This window comes from Motacilla alba, chromosome 3, assembly GCF_015832195.1.
Source record: "Motacilla alba alba isolate MOTALB_02 chromosome 3, Motacilla_alba_V1.0_pri, whole genome shotgun sequence".
In the NCBI taxonomy this organism is placed as follows: domain Eukaryota; kingdom Metazoa; phylum Chordata; class Aves; order Passeriformes; family Motacillidae; genus Motacilla; species Motacilla alba.
The window spans coordinates 63,409,159-63,422,126 of NC_052018.1; the positions used below are offsets into that span (position 1 = coordinate 63,409,159).

The following is a 12,968-nucleotide window of genomic DNA, read 5'->3' on the forward strand; positions in this document are numbered from 1 at the left end:
ATTTGAAACAGAGGATTCCTTTAGCTAGCTGTGAGTGGATTTGACACCTCTTGTTCAGCAGCAGCAGGCCATTCTTTTTGGGGGAGGTGGGTGGGTGGGGAGGACTGGGTGGTTTTTGTTTTGGGGTTTTTTTTGTATCCTTAGCTTTTTGCTTTTCTTGATACTTGTATCTGGTGTATTTATATATATTTACTTTGAATCCCTGCTTGCTTTTCCGTTCTCATACTTACCTGTCACAGTAGCTTAGTTATTAATTCAGTTTTAACTGAAGTTTTTTTTTCTATCTGGCAGTACTGACAAGCTCCAACAAAAGGTAGTTTGTAGTTCAGCCGTGACTTTGAAATTGCAAAAAGCCATTACTGCCTAATGATTCCATAAGCTCAAAATGCCTCTATCATTGCTTCTTTTCATGAGACTCTTGAGAGTCTGGTTAACCTGTCTGTTGGTGCTAGGCCACTGAATCCACAAGGTTTTTCTATTTTGCTTGTAGCAAATACAAGCAAATTGTACATCCAAGTATGTGGATGTTCCATCAGTCTTCCAGCATACAGCATACAGTGCTTTAAAAAGGAATTGCTTTTGCTCTCACACTGGTTTTGATTCCTAGCTGTCTCTTGAATCTCTACTCCTTTAGCTCTGCTAGTTTTTTAAACTCAGGATAATTATTTTTTGGCATTAGGTTGAGTAAAGGTTTAGATGTCAATGGCTCTGTTTTTATTTGAATTGTCATCTGTCATTGACTGTTACACTGTGACTTCTTTCCTGGTGGGACGTTCTGTAGTCCAACCAATCTGTTGAAATTAGCGTGTGATCCCCTGGCTTCTCTCCGGACATCAAGCTGCAGAAATACTACAGTGGGAAAATACATATAACAGAGGAGCTGTGGGACAATGTGTGAAGTGTGATGCAGACACAGATAACTGATTTAATGCAGTATTTTTTGTCCAGCAGGATTTGAGCTGCATGTACAACCCTAAACCTGTTGATCCTCTTGTGACTTTTTTGGAACTAAGTGTTTGTCAACTTCCCACACCTTCCTGTGATGGGTTTTACAGCAGCTTATTTTCATGAGGTTCCAGAATTCTAGTGCATGGCAAAGAGAGAGATAACCAAGTAGTTTTTTGTTGAACTGCATCTGGCTCAGTTGTAGTTGATAAATTCATCTGATTCATTGGATAGAGCTACTGAAATGTATTTTCTGATAAGTGGTGCTGAAGCACACAGGCAAACAGCTTTGTGCTTTGGGTGGCTCAGTTATTGCTATGTGAAAGTTCACTACTTCAGCTGGAACTTGACTGCAAGTAGGGCTCCTCTGCACTCAGAACTGTGTCCTCTGAAAGCTGGGAAACCTTTCAGGACAGCTTTCTCTAAGTCCAGTACTAGTACATCCCAGTAGCTAGGAAAATAAGCAGATGGGACAAGAGACCAGGTTTGCCAACAAGGGAACATGACTGAGCTCATGTGGGAAGGGTGAGGACAGAAATTAATGTCTGTGGATGTAAATTAGTCTGAGATTCTCTGCACTGATGGTCACAGGCAAAGTCTCATGGACTTCTGTGCCCGAGATGAGATTGAAAGAGAGAAACTAGTAGTATTACAAAAAGATGATGGGTCTCTAGAGAAATATCAAATCCATGGAATTAGATGAGGTCCTTCTGAGCACGTTCAGCTAGCTGATGTTGTTGCAAGCCATCTTTGTCTTTGAATTGTTTTGGAAATTAGGGTTGCTCTCAATGACTGGAGAAAGATGTTACAGTCATCTTCAGGAATGTCAAGGACGATTTATTTAGGGACCTGCATGCTGGTCAGCTGCAGTTTGGTCCCTGAGGAATTGTGGAGCCAGTCTGTTTAGAAGCCATTTCTAGGCATGTGAAGGTGAAAACAGTAATTAGGATTACCAACAGTACTTGTCCACCAGATTGTCTGGAGCTGTGGTTGAGGAAAGAGAAGCAGTGATGCCATCTACATTGACTTCAACAAGTGTTTCACTGTGGTATTCCAAGAGCATCTTTGTGTCTCATTTGGAACATTGCAATCTAGATGAGACTGCTCAGTAGATAAAAAGGCAGTCTGGATCATTTAGCTCTGAGAGTCTGTTTTGGAGTGTGTCATGCTTAGTATCTTATCAGTGATCTGGCACAAGCTGGAATGCCCTTCAATTGCAGGTCATCATTGTGGGGCAGGATGCAGTCAGTATGTTTGAAAACATGGCATGCTACTCTGAAATGTATGAAATCTGCATAGCTGTTGTGTTTAAAATATTTTTTTATAAGTAACTGTATTTCATTTCAGATTATGGAGCTCTGTGGTGCAACAAGACTTGGCTATTTTGGAAGAAGTCAATTTTACATTGCTTTGAAACTTGTTGCTGTGGCCCAATCTGGTCTCCCTCTAAGAGTGGAAAGCTTAAATACAGGTAAATCACAGGATCGGGGGAGTGGGGATTGAGTTGCTGAGTGCAATTATTGGTAGTTGGCTTACATATTCTTACAGAGTAACCTTGTAAGTTAATGGGATATGTCTTTATCTGTGTTGCTAATTTAAAAATGTGGAGAAACTGAGAGAGTGTTTTCTTACCGTGCAGTAAATACAAGTTGAAATACCTTACTCATTGAATAAGTACTGCACTCACCATGGGATGAATGAACAGCTTGTACCTTGCTACATAGGAGCAAGTTAATTCTATAGATTACTGATGGGAGAAATTGTGTGCCATGTCCTCTGAGTGAAGTACTAAGAGAAGTAATATAAACTGGAAGGAGAAGATGAATGCAGCATTTGCAGGCTTTTGTAGCTGCTGGGTTTCCAAAGCCTTGATTGTGACAAACGGAAGGTTATCTTTTCTAACATTACATTTCTTTGCACTTGGTTTGAAAGTTTTTTCCGTTCTAAGAGCAGAGATGAAGATTAGTTAAAGATTTTTTCCTACTGAAATACATGATCTGTAAAAGATCTTTGAGGTCTGTTGTCAGCCAAATCACCTGTTACCCTACTTTTCAAAGGTCACCTGTGGTGTGGGTGGTGAAATAGGTGAAACGGGAGGAAGGCTTGCTCTAGAAAGCTGGTTCAGAGCTGCAGGAAGAGCTTTGATGTGAGGCTCTCCTGTAGCCTTCTGAATGAGATAAGTGGATCCATGTCCTTGTTGTTCTGTAAGATGAAAAGAGACTTAGGGAGATGAAGTAATGAGTTTTAAGGCACTATAGCCCTTGCATTATGGTTCACAACTCACAAGCTAAAAATATCTTTGGAGCATGGTTTTGCCTTAGAGTGACTTTCCTAATAGATTTCACGTCTGTAGAATAATGTTATGATTTTTATATGCTAGTAAATAAAAGAAGTCTTAGGAGGTTTTTCTGTCTAAAGGATACGGATTAAACAGCAATTAAGGAGACTGCTAAAAACAATCTGATATGACTGAAGTACTTGACAAAGCTATAAAAACGAAATGAATCACTGTGTATACTTTCACAGTTATGTTTATTCTAGGCTCATACAAACTGTTTATAGTGGTTTCATGGGCTTTTGTATCTTTTTGGAAAAGGGCATTGTTTTAGTCAACATTTTGCTAGTATTCAAGTCCCTTTCTGTTTATAAGCCACTTTGTGTTTATAAGCCATTTCCCTAGTTTTCCTGATGTGTTCCCTAATCTAAAGCCTTAGCAAGTTGTAGCAGAATGCCCTAAAATCAGAGAGCTGGAAAAAGAACCTTCAGCTCTTAATAGTAATAAAACTGGAACTAGATCAAACAATTGTGGAATTCCACATAAAATGCCTGTTGGAGAAGGGAAAGACAAATCTGTATGTAGGCTTTTTACAGGGATTTTATAATCACGGTTTTATTTTAATGCAAGGTACCTTAGCTGGAAGGAGCTTTTCTATTAAAAAAAAAGAGAAATTACAAGAATTTTGAGGGAAAGAATTAAATGAAAGTACAGAGTTAATTTCAAAATATAAAATATGTTGCTAAAAAGTTATCAGTGATTGGAACTTCAATTTCATGTTGATAATTTTCTTGATTCATGACAATATTATAAATACTTGTAATGATTTCTGGACTTCTAGGAATAATTTTCTGTAACTAGTTCCAAGGCAACAAAATACACCAAGTACAATAGAGAGAACATTTATTTTTACCCTTACTGTTTTTAGCTATGGTCTGTTGCCTTGGTTGCAGTGGTTCCAGTCCTATCTATGAATTTCCTGCTTCTAGAATGATTCAAGTGTTGTTGTAACAGCTAACTCAATAACTAAAATGCAGCAGGCTGATTAAATGATTCTGATTAAATGATTTGCTAACTCAGTTCTGCACATTCCATCTCCAAGATATCTTGAAGATGAAGTGTTAGAGCCATCCCAAACTAAGCTGTATACTCTTTGTCTCTTTAGACATTTTAAATTAGTTGAAGCTTATATTTTTGGACATCTACTTTTTAGCTCTCAATTTTATGCATGTTTCATTGATTTTCTTAATTTTCTTCATTCTTTTAACATGGGAATTTCCTTCACCTTTCTACTTTTTCCTTTTGGTTTGTTTTTTTTTTTTTTGTGCGTCTTGTCAGTAGACAAGGAATTTGCTTTATCTGAATTGCTGAGTGGAAACTCAGTCAAATTTTAAATACTAAGTCTAACATAAGTGTGGTCCAGCTGATTCTTAAGTACTCTTTTTGTTGCTCAGATGGGCAGTAGAGTAAGAATACTGACATTAGTTATTATACTGCAAGTCTCCAAAGCTGTTGTTCCTTTGTCCCAGAAAATTTTCCTTCCAGGAAGCTAAAATTGAGACATGAATGAGCAGTGTCTATTTCAAAGCAATATTTATTTTTTCAGTATGGAATGCAGGTTTTGGTGGAAAAAAATATTAGGAAGGATGTGGGCATGAAGAGTAGAGAACTCTTTAATATACTCAATATCAAGGGTTAGTTCCATTCATGACAGCTCTCGCATTTATAATTGAGGGATTTCTGAATGGTAACAAATGTTGTAGTGTTGAAAGGAGATTTTTCTGCTGTTACTGGAAAAAGCCAGAGAGGAGAGAGGTAAAAATAGCAGGTTAGTCACATAGGAACTTAGTACAGCTAAACAAACCTATATTTATCTAGTCTTGCTTTTAAAGACAACAGTAGAATATTTTGTGTTTCTTTTGAGTTCTGTGTTATTTTGTGACTTGTGCTGGCACAGCCAATTGCACAGACTTCCCCTGTGTCAGTTGGATCATCTGGTGTCTGTATTTTCCTGGTTTTGCAGACATACACATTTTCACTTGTATGCAGTGGCTTTTTTCACTTTTTGGCTGGCCGTGGTTTGCTGTTTAATTATGTTACTTTCCTGCTGCAGCATGGGGTACAATGCTCATGTAATAAACAGTATGCAATTTCATCTTGTATTTTAATATAGTTGTAGTACCACTGACTCATTCTCAGTACCAGAAGTAATTTACGTAAGCAAGAGAAATTAAATTTGAGCCATGCTTGTAATTTTGTTTTGTGTTGGAGACATAATTTCCAAATAAGCTGTACAGCAAATTCACAATTTATGTTTATTCAAAGTGGAGCACTTAGAAGATTGCAGTTGGGAGAAAACTGGTAGAGATCTTGCAGTGGGAAATTGAAGGTTTACATAGTCTCATTTCTATATTGGGCTACTATGAACATAGAGTACATTATGCTAAAGGGCTTCCTAGCATTTTGTAGAAACTTTGCATTTTAGTTGCTCATATCAAATGAAGTGACATTCCAGTTGTATTCCCAGTATTCCAAATAAGCTAATTTAGCTTTTGTTGTAGAAAAGTACGCATAGATGTCTTTAAGCAATAGTCACACTCTGTGGTACAACTAGATTATATTATCTTTTGTAAATGTGAACATGACATTAGCTCACCAAAAGATGATGCTGAATATAGTGCGGTGTTTTAGCATTTGTTCTGCTGATGAAGCATTCTATATGAAGACCCTAGTTCTTGATAAGTGCTAGAAATGGTAGAAAAATTTTGAAAATCATGCTTCGGTAATGAAGTGTTGACAAATCTAACAAAAAAATCAGCTAAATCCAGGTTATTTGGTTGCTGCTGCATTTAATGCACAGTTGTGGTGCAAAGCTGTGATGGAGCCATATGAAGTCATCTTTGTGTACCAAAGTGAGAACTTGGGTAGCAGAATCCTGAAGTCTAATGCAGAATAGATGTTTGCTTTTTCCAGCTGCCAGGTGTTGGCTTGACTATAGCAGCAGTCTCAGTGTGTAAGGAATTGTGTCACATGTGTAATTTTAACTTCAAAATAGAACAGTGTTTTTATTTTTAATCATCATATTTATGTATAGTGAATGTCCTGCTTTGTGTTTTTTTAACAGTAAAGGACCTCCCTCTTCCCAGATTTGTTGTGTCAAAGAATGAACAAGAGTCAAGACACACAGCCTTGTATTCTTCAGATGCTGATAATTCAGCTTCATATTCAGGTGTGATTCCTCCTCCTCCACCTGGCAGGATACAAGTCAAAAAAGGCTCTGTGAGCCATGACGCAGTTCAGCAGCGTACATCAACTGATCAACAGGTAAATTAACTTAGAAGATTAAATAGGATTCTTAATCACTATTTTGCTGTGTAGATATCAATTTGATAGGGCTTTTAAGCTAGGTTACTTTCAATATAGTTTCTTTAAAAAATTATAGTGATATATATTATACACGAAGACCATATCTGCCTCTGAAATACTTGCATGTCAGGAGACATTTTTTATGAAGTCTTAAAATCTGTGTTTAAAATATAGGCAGTAATGGACAAAGAATCGAGACAGAAAAGAAATTCAGTAAGGTAGGATGGCAAATATATAGTTGTAGTCATTATGGTATTAATAGCTCATTTATTTAATTGTTCCCATCAGTTTCCTGGTCACAGGAACAGTGCCATGGAAGACTGAATTTCTAATCCTTCAACATGCTCCTATACATGCAAATCTGAAATACTGTATTTAGAATAAAATTCTCTAAATTTTCACAGTTGCTTTTCTCTGCCTCACATTATGTTGTTCAGCAGGTTAACTGTTAAGGAGAGACAATGAGAACCAGAAAAACAGACCGAAGTTTTCAAAAAGCTTCTTCTTATGTTTTAATAATGAGAAAACTGATTACTTTTTGTTCACTGGTTCTTTCATCTTCAGTGGCAAAATGTCTGAATTAATTAAAACTGTAAAGACTTACTCTGTGTTTCTTTTCTCATACACAATTCCTTGGGTTTACAGTCTTGATGCTCTTTGTCCATGGGGAAATCCTTTCTGATTGTCTATTCTACAAACAAGAGCTGAGTACAAACGCTAAATTTCCCTGGGTATATGTATTGAATGACCTGTTTTCTTCCCCATGGTGTGCTTTTTTTATGCATTTATTTTGTAAAGAATTGGGTAACTTGTAAATGTCCCATAGTCTCTGGGAGAATCAAGGAATCGCACATAAACATTTATTAGTCTCTATGGAAATAGCCCAGACTGATCCAATATAACGAAAATTAGTAGAGGAAATCCTTAATCAGTGTTTGGCTGCCACTTCCTTTCTTTCAAAGAGAAGTTGGAGAATAAAATGAAAAAAGAGATCGCAGTAGGTCTCAAGATAGCTTTTTGCTGTCTAGTTTTGGTTAGGTGTGTTTGAGAGAGCTACCAAGCAGTTTGCATATTGCAGATTTCATTAGTCTGATTGTTAGGTTTTGGATGGGTTGAAACTGTGTTTTATATGCTTCCATCATGATGTTGAGTTTATTTAGTGAATAGTTGTCATTTGATACGGAAATCTGTCATGGCATAATGTTAAAATAACAAAAAGAAAAATAAATCTGGAATTTGAGGTCTTCAAGTTCAGAATAAAGAAGCCACGTTTCACCAAAGTGTATGTGCATCCCAATTTCATTTCTCTGTCTTGGCTGATAAAAGCAACTTGGTATCTCTTTTTTACACAAGTCTGTCTGGGATCTTCAGAATAAAGAAACTGTATCTAAGTCCTTGGAGTAATCTGGCCCAGAAAGCAGGCTGGGAACAAACGTAACAGACAGCGCAGCATTGAGTCCAGCAGTGTTAAGTTTCACATTCTAGAACATCCGGAAGTGTTGTCTACTGGTGCACCCTGTTGTAAAGCTGAACAATCTATAGCTAATGCTACATTTCTGTGCAATGAACCCATTCAAGCAGCCTTACTGTCCCAATCTAATACTTAGTGATTCAGATACCAGGTTAGAGATAAACTGAGAAAGGAGCTTGAGCCCAGGTTTCTCACTTAACCATATAAATACTCTTATTGGGTTATTTTATAAAAGATAGTTACTGCTTTTATCCATGTTTTCATGGAAATTGCTGATTTAGTTGTCTTGACCTGGAGATACCATTCAGATTTATAAAATCTATAAGGAGTTTCAGATTCTGAATTCTCATGCCACCTTTTTGACCGATAAGTATTTGAAGAGAGGAAGTCTGACAAGTAAATCACAATGTGTCATCTTCCTAGGGATCACTCTTCTTTCTGGAGGAGTATGCCAGTTAAGCTTGGATATTTCACTCATGGAGCTTATCATGTACTTGTTAGATTCTCCATTAGCAAATATGGGGGGTTGTTTTTTCTCAAACTGTTCGTGGATTTGAGAATCTGACTAGCACTTGAAAATACATTGATCTTTTTAAATGCCATGGCTGAAATATTATTTGTATGGCATCATAAGGTATCTTAATCTTTATCTTTAAAAAGTGGTTCATTTATATGCAGCTTTCTGTATTGGTGAGATTTGTCATGCATGGTATAATATCTCATAATCACAAATAATTTATGTAGAAGATCTTTACTCAGTATTTTGTCTTCTGAAATGTTCTAGGTAAAACTATTTCTTTTTCAATGCATTATTTCAGTAGTTCCCTCAATGAACTTTACTTGGAGGCAGGGAATTAGGAAATAGCAGTTAGGTTGTGTTTCCAAAGCATAGCTATAAATGATTTTGTGGTAGCTTTTGTAATCTATAAATATAGCACTGGGCAGAAGTTTATATCTTTTTAATATTGTTAGAAGGTGACTGAAGTGATGCTCAGCTGTCATGGAAGTTGCAGAACTGATTTTAGGAGTCTAGCTGAGTAATTAAAGATGCCATCATTCACTGGATAGCACATTAACTGCACATCCTAGTGGAGATAAAACACAGACTGAAAATATTTTTTTTCCTTCTGACAGAATTTCTTATTCCTGTAAAATAGAGACTAAGTAGATTTGAGCACTTCTGCTGACAATGTGACATCTGTGCGAGCACTTTGGTGACATAGGTATGCTACCACAGTAGCATATACATATCTATACCTTGATAGTAGCAACTATGTTACTAAAAACATTAGTGTTCTGAAAAATTTCTTAGAAGAAAAAGCAATGTTGAGATTAGGAAGAATTTTGTGTCTCCTGAAGGTAGCTCGTGAGTGACTACACATTTTGTGTTTTGCTGTTAAAGCCAAAAAACAAATAATTTTTTCAGATTTTTTAAAGTATGATCCGATGTTGATCAGGTACTGCTTTAGGATACTTTACCTCTTTTCCAGGAAAGGGGATATTTAGTTTCAGTAGATACTGAGACTTTTAACATCTGAAAGGCACGTGTCTGACAGACGCTTACAGGCTGAAACTTGCTATACTCCTGTGAAAATAAAAGGTAAAGCTGAAGGTACTCGTCTGCCTATGGATGCATTAAGCATATTACTGGCACACAAGATCATATTGATTTAATGCTATGCAAGTGCAGCCTTAGGAGAAGAAGCTCAAATTTGGTACCTGTAGCAGACAGAATTTGATCATTTCAATTCTTTCAACTGTATGAAAACCAGTGTGATTTTATTTTAAGGTTCTGCTAGTGGTTCTGGTAGTTTGTTTCTGTGCACTTCTGTTAAGTAGATTGAACATGTAATTTCAGATAAAATATACCTGTTTACAAGCACAGAATTGGAAAAGATCTCATTTTATTATTATAAGAAGTTTTTTAAAAGATTATGGTTCTCTCTTGAAACTGCAAAGCCTCTTATTCCACACTAGCTTTGTTGGGGAAAACTATTCCAGGGCCTTAGTAGGAATATTCGTGGGACTGTGGTGGGAATTCCCACTTAACTCAGGCTGTTCATTTAACAACTTTGTCATTAGTATTTACTGCAGGGCACTACCAGTATTTACTGGAAAACTATTGCATTCCACTTTAGCTCTGTTTTGCTTGACAAAACAATCCATAGTCTCAGTTTTATATCATAAAGTCATTATCAGTAATCCTTAATCCTTCTCTGCTGTGATCCAATTTGAATTTGCGTTTATTGAAAATATTTTGCTACATTTGTATTTCTTGTTCCAAGTGATATTTCTTCAGTATTAATACTATTTGGTAGGGTTCTTTCCTCTTTTTACTTGATATGTCTCACCTCATATACCTTGGCAGCTGTGAATAAAGCAAATCTGTCGTACTTGACATACTGTAGGGGTCTGACATGTCACCTGTGCATCCAGTCTTCTCTTTATGGCCTTTGGTAGTAACATTCATTATGCAAGAAAAACTGTATTTTCTGTTTTAAAATTTGATAGCTGACTGTTCTCTATGTCCTGAAAGGGATCCATCTGTCTGCTGCCTTACATTTGTTGTTACAATTTGTAAGCATGCTATGTAGTGTGTGTAATCGGTTATCTAAAGTATCAAATTAGGTTATTGTCCAAATCAGTCATTCAAGAGCATTATTAGAAACTTCCCTTCAATCTTGTAATTCCCATTCTAATACAATCCAGCTTTGCCCCTTCTATAGCCAGTTCTTTTACACCTTAGATCCTTGTATAATACATCTCCACGTTGTTGGAACTATCTTGTATGACACCCTGCTGAGGTAATGCTCAGCTTCAGGTTAAATGTTCCTTTGTTGAGGAAATTGCAAAAATACCAGTATCATTTCTCATGTGGTGATTGAACCCTTTTTCATTTGTCTCTGGTGTAGTTATTATTTTCCTCAATTGGCTGAACCACACATCCTGCCTTGAAAAATGTATAGTGCTGCAAGTGGAGAAGTTCTCATTGAACCTTGGGCTGTTTTGTTCTTTGGTATGAAGGCCAGTTGATTAAAAAAAAATGGGTTCTGCAATGCAGTTGCCATCTCTAAATAAATTTTTTTTCATGATAGATCTGGTGACTAACTCATAAGCAGGCTGGGTGGTATCAGGACCTGGATCATGACACTTTAAAACTATTCTTGAGATATCATGTCTAGCTTCATTGCCTCTGGAATTCTTGTTAGTCAGTTTTCTTCTGGCCTGATGTGTGCAACCCAGGAAAAGGTTGATAATCTCATTTGTCTCCTGTATGCTTGTGAGCCTCATGAGGCTGAGATCCCTCTGGACAGTATTGTCCCTTTAGCACATTATTGTGCTGCCTTAAGCTAGTTTATTTGACTTGTCTTCACCAAGGCTCTTCCTTTAGTCATATATCACCTTTTTAAATTAACATGCTATTTTCAGTAACTTCTTGTCAGTTCAAAAATATCCAAGTTATGAGTACTTCTAGTCTTAGTTTTATAATTCCAGTCTGACAAAAACGCTTTTTTACAGTGTTTTTAAATGTGATTTTTTTTTTTCTTCATTAAGATGCTCCACTTAATTTTTGCCTGGTAGCTAAACCATTTTGTTTTGATTAGTTATTGACAAATATGTCCTCATTAGTTTGATTTAACATGAAAATGTTTACCATTTATGTCAACATGCTTTTATTAAGATATTTTCTGGAATCATTTGAAGAGATAAAATAAGTGGTTTAACATAGTAAAATACAGAACGCTGTAATTGCTTTGATTTTTATTGAGATTTGTCAAGAGGCAAAAAGAAAGGTAGTGGTTTCAATGTTTAAATGTAATTGCATTGAAAATACTAAAAAATTATAAAAATAAGATTTTAATAGTAGCTGATCTAATAAACATCTGCTACAGTGTGCAGATGCTGAGTAAAATTTTCAAAGTTCCAAGAGAGATTAGGTGGGTAACTTCAAATGACTGAACTACCAGTAAGCTAAATAATGCAAACTTTTCTTACATGCTACAATTTGGAAGAGCAGATAAGTTAGGCTCTGTATCCTAATTATCTTTTAAAAACCTGATTCTTAATTTTTCAGGCTTTGAAAATGAACTTCTTTTATTAATAGATCGGACAAGTGGAAGCAAAGAACCTTACTTGCTCAGTTGCAACAAGTGCGTTCATGAATACTGAAAACATTCTCACTTCATGCAAATGTGTGTTGCAGCTGAGAATAAAGTTGGTTCTGCTAAAACTGCTCTTGACTCTTTACTAAAAGTGTGAAGCTCAAGACAAAACTGAAGTGGAAACTGTACAATAAACATGTTTTCTAGGTAAAACTGATAACTTTTTATCCAGTAGATACATAGTTAACAACCTATGTACAAGGGGTAAATGAACCTGTACGTAGCTGCAGTTTCAATGAATCTCTACTCATTGCGTTTTCCCATGACTGCTTTACAATGGGAATCAGTATTTCTACTGTCTTGCCTCCTCCCCAGCCTTTTTTGGCTTTCATCTTCCTTCTTTACACTTGCACCAAGCCATCAGTATTTTGGCCAAGACATTTGCTATATATGCGCATATTTGTGTGTGTATATATAAATATGTTTTAAAAAAAACAACTAAGGGTATTAGCTCTCTTAAGGTTCTAGTTAGCTAGGTGACACAATGCCATGAGTGGTATTTGTGAGTGACTAGGATTGTGCAAGGGAAAGATGGTGCCAAAACAATGCTGTGTAAATTTGGTTTAAACTGGTTTGGGAATGTGTGGCTTATAATGACAGTACAGCTAAAAATGTGGATTGTCCACCTTCCAGAAGTTTGTCATTAAAGCTGGTGACATGCTTTTGCTCTTTAATTATTTTGGAGTCTGTAAGCTCCAAGTAAATTGTGGGAAATCTGTAAATGTTCAGAATTCTGATATAATGTTGT

General features: G+C 36.3%; 1 protein-coding gene across 13 annotated transcripts in view; it reads left to right on the forward strand.

Moving 5' to 3' along the window:
• Positions 1 to 12,968, forward strand: part of REPS1 (RALBP1 associated Eps domain containing 1) — a 61,174-nt gene that overhangs the window by 13,374 nt on the left and 34,832 nt on the right. For all 13 annotated transcript variants that reach the window (XM_038130653.1, XM_038130648.1, XM_038130640.1 and 10 more), the window contains exons 2-3: positions 2,293 to 2,416; positions 6,345 to 6,544. In XM_038130653.1, coding sequence (XP_037986581.1) covers positions 2,293 to 2,416; positions 6,345 to 6,544 — 324 coding nt within the window. The remainder of the gene's footprint in view (positions 1 to 2,292; positions 2,417 to 6,344; positions 6,545 to 12,968) is intronic.